The sequence below is a fragment of the Equus przewalskii genome, chromosome 7 (genome assembly GCF_037783145.1).
Source record: "Equus przewalskii isolate Varuska chromosome 7, EquPr2, whole genome shotgun sequence".
Classification (NCBI taxonomy): Eukaryota; Metazoa; Chordata; class Mammalia; order Perissodactyla; family Equidae; genus Equus; species Equus przewalskii.
This window is the reverse complement of record NC_091837.1, coordinates 26,163,531-26,179,853: the sequence shown is the minus strand read 5'-3', so window position 1 is coordinate 26,179,853 and position 16,323 is coordinate 26,163,531. Positions and strand designations below refer to the sequence as shown.

Genomic DNA, 16,323 nt, shown 5'->3' with positions numbered 1-16,323 from the left:
CCCAATTATAACAAAAATCCTGCTAAGTCAGTTTAGAGAGAATCCCCTCCCCCATCCTTGATCTCTGATCGCTCCCCATATCTAATCAAATTCCTCATCCCCACCTTGATGTCTGATCGCTCTGGCCAGCCTGCAGTGAGAACCTGGTGTGGTCAGTCTAGCGAGAACCCCCCTTACCCTGGATGTCTCCTCTTGGTCATCTGCCATCTACTGACTCCATCCCCACCCCCAAACTCCCTCTGCCCCTTGGCTATAAACCCCCAGCCATCTTTACTGTATCCAGAATTGAGCCCAGCTCCACACTGAGGTCTCTTTTCCCTTGTTGCAATAGTTTCTGAATAAAATCCATCTTTACCACTTGAACTAGTGTCTGGCTCTGGTTGTCTCTGACATCACTCAGAGGCCAGGCTGATGGGTGGGTTTTGACAAAGCCTTCCAGGCATTCTGCCCCACCCCTCACCATCCCAGGTCCAGGTGGGGATCTTTGACTTGAAAGAAAAAGACGACTAGATCTGATAACACAAAAGCCTAAAATATTGCTAAAGCTACAAAACAATAATTTTTAAAACTAAAGACAACAAAGTAGGGAAAAACATTTGCAAACAAACATGGGAAAAACTGTTAAATTTCACCAGAAATTAAGTCAATGCAAATTAAGCCTACAAGAAGACAGCCGTATTTCAACTATCAAGTTATCTTTTTAAGGCAATGCCCAATGTTGGTAAAGGAATTGAGAACTAAGCACTCTCACACAGAGTAGACAGTGTAAACTGGCAGGAAAATTTCACAAAAGCATAAAAACTTAAAACAGCATCAAATCTTTTGACCTACTCATTCACTTCTGGCATTCTCTCCTAAAGATTTACCTACAGGAATGTTCAACAGACATTTTATGTTTAAAAAGAAAAAAAGAATGTTTAAGAGGGGGAAAAAGAAACATAAAAATGGCTAGTAACAATGTTTAAGAGGAAAAGACGAAATATGATTAATGAATAGAATATGCCTCTATAATATCAATAGAATATTATTCTATTATTAAATATTACATTTAAAATTATAGGTTCATTGAGAGCCTCCACGAATCCTGAAATTGTTGGAAAAAAATTGTTTATGTGTGCATGTTTGTATTTTGGGGGGAAGAGGTCCACCACTTTTACCAGTTTTTCAAAGAGGTTGATAATTATTGTTATAGTTAAATATTTAGTGACATGAAAAGAGATTGCCATATATTTATTCTATATTGTTACAGAAAACGACAGCTTTCAAAGCTAAACAAATTCTAGTATTGACAAAAATAACATACTTGGGTACATGTGAACACACACAATGTGCATACATGTGAACACACACATACAAATACACTCATCAAAACACCAGCGGTGGTGGCCTTTGAATCACACCTCGGTTCAGGGATGACCTTTATCTCCTCTTTACTCAGCTGTATTTGCTCACTTTTCCACAGCTGAATATCTATCATTTTGAAGTAAGAAGGCTTCTATTATACTCACACTGAAGCTGGCCAGCAGCGTAAATTCACAGAGTTGCCCACTCGTTAGAAAAAGAGGGGAAGGTTTTCAAAAATATTTCTTTTTTTCTTTTCTTCGGCTGGCCTGATTTTCTGGGGGGAGATAGAGGAGGGGCCCTCCATATCCTATAGGTGAACTCTATTGTCACTTTCTAGCATGAATTACAGGCGGATCCAGTACCTAACGTATTTCTATACATCAAATCCTGGCTTTGAACTATTGTGGTAGCTGGTACTCGGAGATCTCCAGGTGTCCCACGGCAAATGCTATTGTAAATCCAAAAATTGAGCGTTTCTAAATCCATTATTTTCAAATCCTTAAACTGTTAAAAGTAAAATACCTTAATCTTCTTATGAGGTTTAAATTTATTAGTATTTCATTCATTCCTGTATCCCAGTAATTCTTCCACGCTGGGGACCCATAAAAACACTGGGGACTCTTCTTAAAATGCCGATGCCTGTGACCCTCCCAGGTCTAAGACATGTGTACTTGTCAAGACCCCCCGCCTATTCCGACAGGCACCCAGGATTGAGAAGCCTTGATTTCTTCCCTTAACAAGCAGTCATTGAGCTCCTGTGGGAATTTACTAGGGCTGCTTTAACAAAGTACCACAAACATGATGGCTTAAAACAATAGGGATTTATTCCCTCGCGGTTCTGGAAGCCAGAGTCTGGGCCTGGCTCCCTCTTAAGGGTCTAGGGGGAATCGCTGCCTCCTCCGGCTTCTGGGGGCTCCAGGCATTCCCCGGCTTCCTTGGTTTGTGACATCACTCAGTCTCTGCCTCCACCTTCACGTGCCCTCCTCTGTGTGTCTTCTCCGTGTGTGTATTTTATCTCCCCAGATAATCCAGGGAGATGTCCTCATCTCAAGATCCTTCATTACCTCCTTAAAGAGCCTCTTTCCAAATAAGGCCCCATTTGAAGGCTCCGAGGATTAGGATATGGCCACACCTTTTGAGGAGCCACCCTTCAGCCCACCACAGCCCCTATTTCCACACGCTAGATGGCCAGCCAGGGCTGTGGGCGCTGCTTTTTCCTGGGTTTTCAGTCCGGTTGGGACAAGAGAACTGAAAGATGGAGACGGAAGGAGAACGCTAAGGGACGGCACAGAGGACAGCTTCCCGCGCCTCGTGGAGGGTCTGCTGGGGTGGGAGAGAGCTGGACTCTGAAGTCAGATTGCTTTGGCGCTGCACTGGTCCTGTGACCTTGGGAAGTCACTTAAACCAAGCCTCAATTTACACATCTGTTAAAAGGGAATAACAGTAGTTATCTGCCTCACAGTGTTCTAATATTTCTGACTTTTAAAAGATGATTTTCCCAAAGGATTTACAACATTGTCTGGCTCCTCATAAGCATTATGTGGTTTCTATTTTTAAAATAAAATAAGGAATGGACAACAGATTCTCACAAAATTGCCCTCAAAGACATACTAAATCCTCCCATCCATTCTATCTTTTCTCTCCCCATAAACTCTTTCAGAGAAAGAAACAAATCAACATAAACTGAGTCTGGTCGGAAAAACTACTCCTACTTCCTAGAAACAGAGGCAGCTGTTCTCATCACCGAACTGTCTTCATTCTTCTTTATTCTTTTAACTTGACTGAGAATCCTTAAGCACAATGAAAGATTTAGCCTGATACGAATTTCCATAAAATGACACATGACTCAGCAACTTTCTTACATTAACATTGTTGCTTAATGTTCAACTGATAAATTTCACAAAAAAACGGTGAGTTCACTGAGTTAGCTAAAATGGTGTCGCCTTCCTCTGCTCAATTAGTGATCATATTTTCTGCATTAGTAGGCAAAGATGAACTCCTAAGATCGGTTCCGGATTTTCAAACATGGTAACCTTGACTTTGACCTTGATCTCACCTTGAGTTGGGGGACAACAACATGGGGTGTGTCTGTTTCTTTGAAGACGTCTATTTTGGGGCATTTGCCTTTCTACCCCATGGAGAGGCACACACTCCTCTTTCCAGGGTGCACTTGAGCTTTTCTCCAATTTTCAGAGAAGGAGCTCTGTAAAGTGGTAGCGGTTTCTGACCACATAAAAAGTTGCCACTTATTTCCTCCAAGGTTTGGGTCTCAGCAGCCAGACAGAAACCATTTAAGGAACAAACTGCTCTCCCGCTCTCCGGTTGCCCGTGGTTTCCACGCAAACAGTCCGTCATCCAGCGTTCATTCTCTGTGGTTCCCTGTTATCTGTTCCGGACACTTTCAAATTTGCTTATTTTTCTAATCTCTTCTCTCCTCTTTTGGCAACACTACTCTTTATCTTGTGGTTTTCATTTTGCTGACTCACGTTTCCTCACAATGAGTGTTCATTAAAATACTTTAAATTAAGACCCCTCCGGCCTTTCTAACCCAGCGCCTCGGGTCTTCCCATACAACACATTTTTAATTCTTATCACAGAATTTCAGGCAGTTTGTACATTATATTCTATTAAAAACTCTATTCCGCCCAAGGTTGTCACAATTCAGAGATTACAGCTTTCTGTGGGAGGCTTTGTTAAGGGTATATTCATATATTCATTTTGTTAGCCAGCAAACATGGTTCATGAGCCTGTATTTCACACCTCATTTGATATCACAATTCAACAAAACAGTATAAAAAGAAGCAATTATTTATTTAGATTATGGAATGGAATTTAGAGGGGTATTAGATAAGCTTAAATTGTCATGCCAAGGCAACGCTCCCTGTCCTTCTCACCGCCCAAGGGAGGTCAGAAGCTGGAAGTGAAAAAGAGAAAGCAGACTCTGGAATGTGAGACCGGCTCATAATTATGTAACTCTGGTTATATAATGACTTTTTTCTCTTGCAATCTTTTTTTATCTCTTCTAAAAAGAATGCAAAATTGATTCTCACAAAACCTAGAGTGATAACCATGGCCTGTATTTTTCCTTCAATTTAAAACATCACCCCTTGATCAGTCCAATATTTCAACACAATCAGTTTCCTATGCGTAGACCACGGAGACCACCATTATACGCCTGGACAGTGATTCCTGAGGGCGAAGGTCAGAGCGTCCCATGCAGACTCCTCCACACAACAGGAGGGTCAGCAGGACTGTGCTAACTGCCTGGCCGCCTCTTGTATCTGCCCTCCCAGCATCCATTCCTTCAAGAATCCTCTTCCCTACTCCAAGCCCATGTCGTCCAGGTGGGTCCATCCACCTGCTACTTCCAGGGCTGGCTACAGGGATTGGTCCTGGGTGGGTCCATGATCCACATTAGTCCCAGCAGAGCCAGTGACGACCACCCCCAGGACTTGTGCTGATGGAGAAGAGCAGCATTCTCCTGGAGGGACCAAGTCAGCAGGATGGATGCTGAAAGCCAGCCTGCCACCAGGAGGGAGGAGCCTGCCAGAGACAATGCCAACCCAGAGAAAAGGCAGGAGACAGGCTATGCTTGAGCATCTGGATCCAGACGCCCCTGTACCAGACCACCCCTGAACTTCTCCACATGCAGGAGGAAACTAGGTCCCCTTTTTGGCTTGGGCTTCATCAGTACAGTATCTAACAGCATCATTTGGACAGAGCCCATCTGATAAACACCCCAGCAACCAAGAGGAAGTGTTCCAGTGGGGACCCACACACACAGGGCCTCAGCGCAAAACAGAGGTCAGGTCACAGCCTGTGACGGACACCACCTTTGAAGAGTGTGGCCAATGCCGCTCACTGACCGTCATTCTTCCCCTCTTCTTCCCTGACAGCAAAGACCATCTCCCACTACAAAGCGTGAAAATAATGCCAGATATTCCCTTTCCCAGACTCCCCTGAGTCCTGGGCAAAGGCGTGGAGCCCACAGCCTACTGACAAGATGGAAAGGGAAGACTTCCAGGAGTGTTGTTGGAAAGGTCTTCTTCTCTGGTAAAGAGACACATGAGGACAAGCCCCCCCTCCCTTCCAGTCTTTATATACATCTGGATGAGTGTGCGATGCCTGGAGCTGCTGTAGCCATCTTGCAACCATAAGGAAACAAGCTGGAGGATGACAGCCAGTGAACTGGGTACCATAGAGTGGAAAGACAGAACACACCTGGGTGACACAACCTTGCACCTGAATTAACCAACCACAGAACCGCCCACCTCTAAATTTCTTGTCATGTGAGATGATAAAACCCTATTTTTGCAACCACTTTAAGGTAGATATTCCATTACTTGCAAGTGAAAGCACCTGAGAAAATAGAAAAGTCCTAGGCTCTCTCCGTGTCTTGGCAACTCAGGACTTGGGAGTGCTCAGCAGGCAGGTATAGATTTCCAGGGACACCGTGGGCCACATGAGGTCGCAGACTGAAGGCTGTCAAGGGGTGTAAAGGACAAGCACCAGAAGGCTGAGTACGGAGTGAGGGGCACCAGGTCACTTGATCAATATTCCTAACACAAGGCTCCTGACCACTCAACCTGCGTCACTTCTTTCCCTTTGAAAGAGATCTTCGAAGGCCGGCAGAGCAGAGTTCTAGCTGAGGTTGGCCAGGGTCATCCAACAGAGAACGCCCCCAGCACACAACTCCACTGCAAAGGCAAGCTCTGCCCAATCTCTCCATTTCTCATGCTCCCACCCGCCCAGCCCGTCCCTCATCCGTGCACGGAGTGCCGCCTCGGTGCCAACACTGTGGACCTCAGAGTTTAAATACCAGAGAAGAAAGAAAAGAGGACAGGTTATGACCACAGAAGGTGATAAGTAACAGATGTGAAAGGGACTCGTATGCCAAGCTGAGGAGTTCAAGACTCGTCCTGACTGAAGGGTGAGCCATCGCTCCTTCGACAGCAGGAGGTTTGCAGGTCCAGCATTGCTCATCCCCCAACCAGGGAAGCAACCCCACAGAAAGCGGGTGTTCAATAAAAGGGGACAAGAGGAGAGGCAAAGAGACTGGGGAGAAGCCTGTTGCAACAGGTGTGAGAGCTCCTTCTGCCTGTTGGGCATCCTGATGCACAATTATGAGCAAATGACCTCCCTCTGCTTCCCAGGTGAGCTCAGCCCACAAAGCCCAAGGCAGGTATCTGCGCTGGCGAAGACCAGCTGCCTGCCAGCAATGCCAAGTTCACCCAACTTAACATTCTGAAACCATGTGCCAATACCCAGGTGTGATATCTGCAAAATGCCTCCTTAAGCACCAGGAGGCAATTACTCAAGAGCTACAGCCGCTGTCAGATTGCTCATAAAAAAGTACATTTCCTCTTTCCTCGTGGATCACGTCTATTTCCCCCATTTCATTCTTCAACTCTTCACTGCAAACAATAACAATAATAATAATAATAAATTCTTAAAATACGGTTATCAAACCCTGCACTGTGACAAATGTGAGCTCAGGTAATTTTTGAGACTGCCAAACTAATTAGGTCATTGGTGCATAAAGAGCGTAAAGAATGAAAGCCTCATTCTGCGGCACGTCTCCTGATGGAGCCATTCGGAAGCTGTAGGACTGAGCTGCGCCCATGAGCTGAAAGGAACGCATTTCCCGTTAAATGCAGCGGCATCGCTTTATTTACACACACATTATTTTGCTGCCAGCTTTTGCAGCCACCCCAACCCTCACTGCCGAGGCGCCCTGAGGACCTCAGCGCTCACCTGCTCTGCACGTCCGGGAGGTGGCCCACACAGGTGAGGGCGGCCGTGGTCTGAACGCTGCCGTTATCTATTTCCTCCTGCACTGCCCATTGGTCTTCACTGCTGACTCTCACTGCTGTTATTTTCACACCTGCTGCTGCCTTAATTCTGTGGGGTAGAGAAAGAAATATATAGATACATAACCATTTTAGCTGGAAATGGGTAGTAAAAAATAGAGTTAGAGCAGACCTCCCCTTTCCTCTGGGAGATGTAAGGAAGAGTGGCAGTAAATGGCTTTCCTTTGAAAACCAAGTGCCCTGTTACTTTTGCAAGCACGTGAAGAAGGACCTCCAGCACTGGCCACGTGTGTTAATTTCCTGTTTAATCCGTGTGTTGGGAACCAGATCCCTTTCTGTTTCAGGGGTCCCCGTGGGACGGAAAGCAGACAGCTGTGTCTGGGCAGGAGGGGCTGGAAGCCGTGGGGCCTGTTCCTCACCTGGAGATGGGGGAGGGTCCACACGAGGTGGGAGGGGGAAAAAGAGGCTGTAGGGACTCTGCAAGTCCAGGGGATTGTCCCACCCAGGGGACTGAGGAGGAGGCGGCTGCAGTGACCACACTGTGAGAAGGAGACAGTGGGAGCACGCAGTCCTCAGGAGAAAAATAAACCAGCATTCAGGCGGGATAACGTGGCCAGGCAGTGCCTGGCACGGTGTTTGCAGAACTCAGCTCCCCAGGGAAGAATCCAAGGACCCAGATCGTCCGCCATTGAGAAAAGGCCAACGAGAGCTCAGGTCTTGGGCTGTCTTCCACCTGCCCCCTGCTCCTGAAACCACACTGTGTCTCCTCGGGAACAGCAGGGACTGTACGGGCAGCCCCAAGTTCTCCAACAGCAGCCTTGGAACTTGTCCTGATGCTGTGGACGTGTCTGGAGAACAACCAGAAGGAAGACAGGGCCGTGGAGCGCCCCGCTGCTCGCGGTGCCTTAACAGATGCATGTAATACAAAAAGGATACTACTTGGACTCCCAAGGACATGAACAAATGCTGCTGAAGGTCAGCACATGCTTGACCACAAAGGTGCCTGACCCCTCCTCTGCTCCCCAGAGGCCTGTGGACCAACGAGAAATGCCCAGTGGGGCTCTGGCACCCTTCTCCACAGATATAGCAAAAGGAATGCATGATTCGTATGTTGGGAGTTAGAGGAGCATCAGCAAAGACAGATCCATTAAGACAAATATCCCACCACCACCAAGAACTTGGAAGCAAAGATTCCCTCCAAGAGATTAATTAATCAAATCCACACTTAACAGCAGGGTCCAAGACACCAATAGGAACAGGTGAAGGAAAATGAAAGAACAACCTGCAGAATGAGAGAAAATAGCTGCAAATCATTTATCTGATAAGGGTCTAGTATCCAGAATATATAAAGAGCTCTTGTAACGCAACAACAAAAAAGACAAGTAACCCAATTTAAAAGAAGGCAAAGGTCTTAACTAGACATTTCTCCAAAGATATAGACATCCAACAGGTACATGAGAAGATGTTCAGCACAATTAGCAGATAGGGAAATGCAAACCAAAACCACAGCGAGATACTACCTCACACCCCCGAGGATAGTTATACTCATAAAAGGGAAAATAACAAGTGTTGGTGAGGATGTGGACAAATTGGAACCCTCGTGCACTGTTGGTGGGAATGTAAAATGGTGCAGCTGCTGTGGAAAACAGTTTGGCAGTTATTCAAAAAGTCCACCTAGAACTGCCATATGATCCAGCAATTCCACTCCTAGGTATAGACCCAAAAGAACTGAAAACAGATACTCAAATGCTTATACACGCGTGCTCATAGCAACACGATTTACCATAGGCAAAAACAACCCAAATGGCATCATTTGAAGAACGAATAAATAAAATGTAGTATACACATAGCATGGAATATTATTCAGCCATAAAAAGAAATGAAGTATGAGCCATGCTTCAATGTGGATGACCCTTGAAAACATTATTCTAGGTGAAAGAAGCCAGTCACAAAAAACCACATAATGTATGATGCCATTTATACAAAATATCCAGAACAGGTAAATCCACAGAGAGAGCTGCGTGTTGGCGGTTGCCAGGGGCTGGTGGGTAGGAGTGGAGAGTGACCGCTTAACCAACAGCTATGGGGTTTCCATTTAGGATGACAAGAGTTCTTTGGAACTAGACAGAGGTAGTGTTTGCACAACACTGTCAATTTACTGAACGCTATGGAAGTTTTCACTCAGAAAGTGTTAATTTGATGTTATACGAATTTTGCCTCAATAAAAAAAGAAAGGAAAGGGGGAAAAACCAGGTGAATGGCCCCTCCCAGGAGTGGCTAAAACTTAAAAAGAGGATTTATCAAAATCAAAGAACTTTTAAGACTCAAAGAAGAGAATCTCTAAAGGCAGAATTTCAAGCAGTAGGAGAGAGAGTTCTGGACTCGAGGCTGGTCCTAAAGCCCCGATTTCGCTGCCTACCGTAAGGAAGCTGGGGTGGAATTAGGAGACTCAAATCCTTGCATAGTAATTAGATTAGAAGGAAATCTTTCTGCTTCCTGTATTCCGCTTCCTATAGGTCTTTACACAGAGCTAAGACATCCACCTGCTAGCTCTTGCATAAGGCTGGGATTTCCTGAGAAAGCCCTGCAGTACGACAGTTCCCTCCAGAGACCCAGATGCCATTCTTTGGCCTGACTTGATCACTCTTCCTGCGGAATTCTGGTGACTAAACGTGCCACTTCCTCAAAGCCTTATTTATCGCCATCATGATGTTCCAGGAATTAATTTATGCGAAGCATGAATAGAGGCATCCTGTTCTGTCCCTACTTGCAGCCATTCCATCTTGCTGCCAAAGGGGCAATTGCAGAGAATGTTCCAGAACTCGTGCCTCCATAAGCAGAGACCTCCCACTCTGCATGGCACCTCCTCATTTCTATCAGTACTTGCTATTTTAACAGCCTATCATGTACTTTCACATGCACGCAATGGTTCACAGAGTTCTTTCATCAAGCAGCCCCATGGGCAGAATTACCACTATTGTTCTCACTGTCCAGAAGAACAAGCTGTGACCCTCCCACCCCCGGAGTGAGCAACCAGCTGGAGGTCACAGAGCTGGTCCATGGCAGAGCCAGGCTTAGAAACCAGATCCTCTCACCCCAAAACCCCCTCCCCCACCCCAGCTATGCCCCCCACACACAGGGTTTCTTTCATGACCCCACTTGTACCATCTATTGCCTGACAGACAGATGCCCCAGTAGTTACATCTGGTGACTACAACGTCTTCATTTCCAGCTGCTAACTGAGCCCTAATTGCCAGCCCTCGCTTCCCTCCAGTCTTGGAGGTACAGCATGACCACTGAAGACCTCCTTCGAGGTTTTTGTTTATTACTAGTTCTTTCATTCTGATTCAGAAACAAGGCACAGGTCCCCTTGTCCTCAGGGACCTCGTCCCTCAGTATCAGTTGATCCATGGGATGCAATGCACAGTGCCTCCCCACTGTCCTCCTTTGCCATCTTTTTGTTTTTCCTGACAGAGGCCATTGCAACAGGCGAACGGTCCCGGGGAGTTTGAGAAGCAGGTGGCCAGCCAGTGACAAGAGCCAAGTATCTCACAGAGTATTTAAAGCAGGGACAAAGCTCACTCTGCTCCGCGTGTGTGAACGTGGTACTTGTTGGTCCTAAAGAGGTGCAGGGGGTCCCGGGGGAGGGCAGGAGGCAGACTCGGGATGGTGACCCTGAACCAAGAGGAGGTAAAATTTTTCCATATTTTAGCCACCAGCACAGTCATCCCAGTGCCTACGGGCCATGCATCAGGGCTGCTGCACCTGAGGGACCGTACTGCACTTGAACGGAGGCAAGGGACAGAGCAAGGCGGCCTCCCGGGGGTTTCTCAGATGGGCTTATTGGCCCCATGACATCCTGAATGCTTTTCTACGTGCTGCTAAGCGCTGGAGACAGCAGCCATCTCCTCCCCTCTTCTTGGTTGTCTGGAGCCCAGACGACAGCCCATCGCAGAGGCTGTCCACGCCCTTCCCTCCCGGGGCAGCCAGCCACCAACTACCCTCCAGGTTTGGCCACCTGGGCGTGTCTGTTTTCTCCCCTGAAGCATCGCTGGCTCTCAGTTTCCACTCCCCATCCTCTGTCCTTTGCTGTCCACATCCGAGCCCTCTGCTTGGCACTATCCCCGCCCTCCTCCCAGCCCACCTAGCGGTACTGCGGTCTCCCCCCCAATGTCCTCATGTCTCCTTGCAGCACAGGCCTCCTTTGACTCTGGTAGCTCCCCAGAGCTATGGCAAAGACAGCCCCGAGCCCGTGACCCTGCTGCATCGGCAATCTGGAACACAAGGGGATCCAGAAACTTTCATGTGGCTAATTTCCAGGCAAAGAGGAAGTCTCCCCAAACCAAATACTTGCCTCGCCCCGATTCCAGGCATTCTAGGGCCCACCTCCTGCCCAAAAGTGGACTTTCAAGCTGCAAAAGTCCCTTCAAAAACCACAATAAAGAGATGCTATATGCTGTTTCATATATGCTAAGGAGAGTAACAGTGAGCACAAAAGCCACAAATTATCTCCAAAGGGCCTGAAGCCACAACATGACAGATGCACTCCATGGCTGTGTTTGTCTTAACTTTTCAATTATTATTTTTAATTATCATATCATTACTACTATGAACAATCCACTCTAGAAAATCTCCTTGTACAATACAAAAACCAAACAGGCATTGTCCCATCAGAATGGCTAAAACGAAAAGACAGAAGATAGCATGTGTTGACATGGATGTGGAGTAATGGGAACTTGTGTGTACTGCTGGGTGAGTGTAATTTGGGTCAGTATCTTTGGAACACTATTTGGTGATGTCCACTAAACCTGAATTACGAAGATCTGTTCTCTCCACTGGGAGAGAACACTGGAAGCTCACCCCTGGGCCTCTGCTGGACCCCACCACGTGCCTCCTCCTTGGCCGGTCCTCCTCTGCATCTTTTCACTGTGATAACATATCTGTGAGGGCAATGGCGTTGCTGAGTTCTGTGAGTCCTTCCAGTGAATTATTGAACCTGAGAGTGGTCCTGGGGACCCCCAAACTTGCAGTTGGTGTCAGAAGTGAGGGTGGGCTTGAAGAGTCCTGAACTTGGCTGGGGTAGGTCAAGTCTTGCACTGTCTGCCTGGGGAGGCAGACAATTAGAACTCTGAAATCATCAACACCCTGAAATACTTTCCTACCACTTACTATCCCTGTAGTCCTCTAACATCTCAGGGGAAGTTCTTGAGTTCCTGGAGCTGTGCATGGAGCACCAAGAAATGCAAAGAGGGACAAGGCTCAGTCCAGACCAGCGAGTCTCCGATGGTTTTGGCCACAGACCAAGACCATGGCCCACGTGCCCCCAGTATCCACTGAACTGTGAGAAAAGAACTGATTAACGGAGGTCAAAACTTCTCGGGCACCTTCCATGTGCCAAGCACTGTTCGGTGCCTTTCATTATGATAATTCACGTGTAATCTGCACACCACCCCATGGGGTAGGTATTCCTTCTGCTCCCATCTCCACCTGAGGCAACTGGAGCTGTCACAAGACAAGCAAATCGTGTGGGCGTGGCCAGGGGAGGGAATTCCGCTCTAACCACAGGAGATAAAGGAGACTCATATTTAGACAACAAAAGATACATATAGTCTGGCTATTGGAAATCCACCAGCCAAAATATTTAGATGAGCATGTCCACTAATGTTAGAGTGACTCCAACAAGCCACAACGAGGAAAGTGCTCATGACGAAACTTAACTAACAATTATGCAAAAGCAAGAATGGCGACAACTTGACGTCACGACACCTGAAGACAACAGTGGTGATGCCCTGATAATAAACATTCATGTCCAAACACCGACGGCCACTCAATGCCAGGAGCTGTGTGCACCCCAGTGCGGCTCAGAAATACTTGTGGAATTATAATAGCTAAGATTTACTGAGGCCGTGCCCACAGGCCAGCCACTCCCAGGGGCATTACATAAATTGTCTCATGCTTTACCATTAAGAACACACTTCCTCCTCTTAGCAACACTGTGAGTGGGTGTCACTACCCCAGGTTTGCAAATGAGAAATCTGTGGCACCAAGAGATTAAGAAACTGAACCGAAATCAGAAGGTAAGTCCATCGGGGAGGCAGGATCGAGTCTGGGGATTCCGACCCCCAGCCTGCCCCTCGGGCTGTGACACCTGACAGGCAGAGCCCGAGTTCGCTCCAGCTGCACGGGCCCAGCCCCCAGCTCACTCTGTCTGCAATGCTGAGGCTCCTCCTTCTGAAGGGAGGAAGAAATAAGGGTGCGTGTAGTGGGCTGAATATTGTCCCCCAAACATTCACGTCCACCCAGAACCTCAGAATGTGACCTTTCCCGGAAATAGGGTCCTCACCGATGTGATCATTTAAAACCATCCGTGGACTACGAATGAAGTCAATCCCGTCTGAACCTCGCGGGAGGAGTGAGCAAGGTGTGGCTTCCAAAAGGAAATTCCAGTTACAACAGAAGAAACGAACACTGGCCGCCAAAAACACAAGCCTAAAGTCAGATTATTGAGGTTCTGCCTCTCTCCCAAATGCAAGTCAGAAAATTCTCCCTAAATTCCAGTTCTTAGTCCAAACCCTTCTTAATTTTAGATTATATTTGTTAGAGCAATCTAAGCCCAGAAAAATCCACGTGTTGAATATTCATTAAGTTTGGTTTAGAGAAATATCTTTAGGCTTGGTGATATTCTTAAGGCTTGTTATTTAAAAACTACAATATCTAAAACTATATGAAAAAGATTCAGGCTGGGTCCAGCCAGCGTTGTGATGGGCATGAGGGATTTGGGGCTCATCAAGGAGAAAGACGTGACCAGCAGGTGGCAGAGGCACACAACAAGCTTCGTCTGGGCTACGATTTGACAGATTTGAATGCTGCAGGAGTCCTCAGGGCATTAGACCCTCCAACGATACGGCAGGAGGGGCTGCCACCCAGAAGGGGAGGAGGGCCAGCGAGCCCCGGGGTTGGGTGGGGAGGGGAGGATCAGAGGGGGCTTACGTGTCCCCATGACGTCATGAAGCAGCACAGGGGGATCTCTCCAGCTCAGAGGGCTCCAAAGGGCAGCTGTGGCTGGAAGCCTCCTAGCTCTAGGGTGCGTGGCTAGCAGACGCGGGGTGCAGTTTTGCGGGGTATGCAAGTAGGCAAGTTCTAATGGCTAAAAACATGCTTATTTGGGACGTACTAGATGTGTAAAAATGGTAGTTTGGTGCTCTCAGGCTTTTTATGTCTTTTGCTGGAAGACACACAGGGGCCCATATCCAAGGACTATATTTGGCTCATTGACAGAACAACTGTTTTCTGACATTCATCAAAAAACTTACATTCATATTTACCATAGGGTCTTCATTACACAAATACTTATCTGACTTCTTTTTTTTTTTTTAAGATTGGCACCAGAGCTAACAAGTGTTGCCAATCTTCTTTTCTTTTTCCTGCTTTTTTTATCCCCAAATCCCCCCAGCACACAGTTGCACATTTTTAGTTGTGGGTCCTTCTAGTTGTGGCATGTGGGACACCACCTCAACATGGCCCAATGACTGGTGCCATGTCCGCACTCAGGATCCAAACCAGTGAAACCCTGGGCAGCCAAAGCAGAACGCGAGAACCTGAATTCTTGAAGTTCCGGGATTACACAGAGAAGAATAAACTGGCAGATTAAGAAACTATTTGTCGATGAACTGATCCTTCGGAAAACTCGCTCCCTGCTCCCACTTGGCCCTTCGGTGTCAGCGTTCTCTGCGTCCACTCACCAGTCCAGAGTCTCTGCTGTTTGGGTTGGTCGGGCCCTGCTGACTATCAGCTGTATCCACAATGCAAATACAATGCAAATCGACCGCAAGGGGAAACCGTACATCTTGTAAAATTGGAGGATTGACAGATGCTAGTAAAGCTACTGAGAAAGAGAATCCAGCAGGGGTCCACAACCACTTGCAAGAGCTGGCTGTTGACAGTCAACAAACGAACAGGAGAAAATCAACAAGGACAACAGGAGCTTCCAAAGAGAGCGGTTTGAACAGCAAAGTAGAGCAATGCTCGCGGGAAAACTGTGGAAGCCCTCAAATATTTCTGCTAAATTGATCCTTTTTGTGATCCGACTGGCAATGTCAAGTGTGAAATGAAAAACGCAATATTGCGCTGTCATATAAAATTGGAGGAAAATAACAAATTTTCAATGGGCAACGCATGCTTTGTTGACTGGCACAGAGTGGGAATTACCGAACCTAAATTTGGTTTACTATAAGATAAAACAAACCTGTTTTCCTGATCTTTATTTCATTTCTCAAGGAAGAAAAAGAATCCCAAACAAATTTCCCTTTTCTCATTATTTTCTATGAGATTTTACATTCCCATTTTCAGTGGATTCATTTTAATTGGCCAAATATTCTTGGACTAAAGAAAAACTTCCCATAATACCCTTGTAGCTTTGAACAACAATGTTCATAAAGATGCATATTCTACGTGTGTGAAAACACACTAACGTTCTGTACTGCGGAACTGACTTCCTCGTGGTTCCTAAAACAGCGCGTGCCTTCCTGCCTCTAAACTTTGCACCTGCTGTCCCCTCTGCCTGGAAGGTCCCCACAGGCACCCGCAGGACGCACTCCCTAATCTCCTTCAGGTTCGGGCAAATGTCACCTTCTCCGTGACCTCTCCTAGGCCCGCGGTCTAAAACAGAACACACACTGCGCTCCCCTTGTCTGTTATCTGTCTCCTCCGCTGGACGTGGGCGCCAGGAGAGCAGGTAGTTTTCTATGTTTCATTTCCTGCTTTATCCATGGTTCTGATATCCCGCCTGGCAAATTGGAGGCACTTGATAAATATTGGTAAAACGAAAGATCTCTGTCTAAGATGTCATCTGTCTCTGGATGCTCCATAAATATCAGACTTTGATGGCTGAAGATGCGCAGTAAGATACAAGAGCTGCCAAGGGCAGGGTTGGGAGTGAAGGCGCTGGAACCCTGTGGACCAGAGACCCTCGAGCTTTCAAGCACATGGGAGGCAGCTGTGCAGCTGATCCCACCGTCCGCACCCACCCTCAAGAGACGCCGACTCGCTGGTCTGGGGGTCGCCATAGCGCTGTGTCTGTAAACAAGCTGCCATTCTGATGCAGGTGAGCCCCAGAACACCCTTTGGGTGACCGTCTGGGACACGTTCAGACAATCCCACTCTGCCAAGC

General features: G+C 47.1%; 1 protein-coding gene across 3 annotated transcripts in view; it reads right to left on the bottom strand.

Annotated features, from left to right (window-relative positions):
• Positions 1-16,323, bottom strand: part of TMEM132B (transmembrane protein 132B) — a 355,698-nt gene that overhangs the window by 155,698 nt on the left and 183,677 nt on the right. For all 3 annotated transcript variants that reach the window (XM_070627290.1, XM_070627291.1, XM_070627292.1), the window contains one exon: positions 7,099-7,245. In XM_070627290.1, the coding sequence (XP_070483391.1) occupies positions 7,099-7,245 (147 nt within the window). The remainder of the gene's footprint in view (positions 1-7,098; positions 7,246-16,323) is intronic.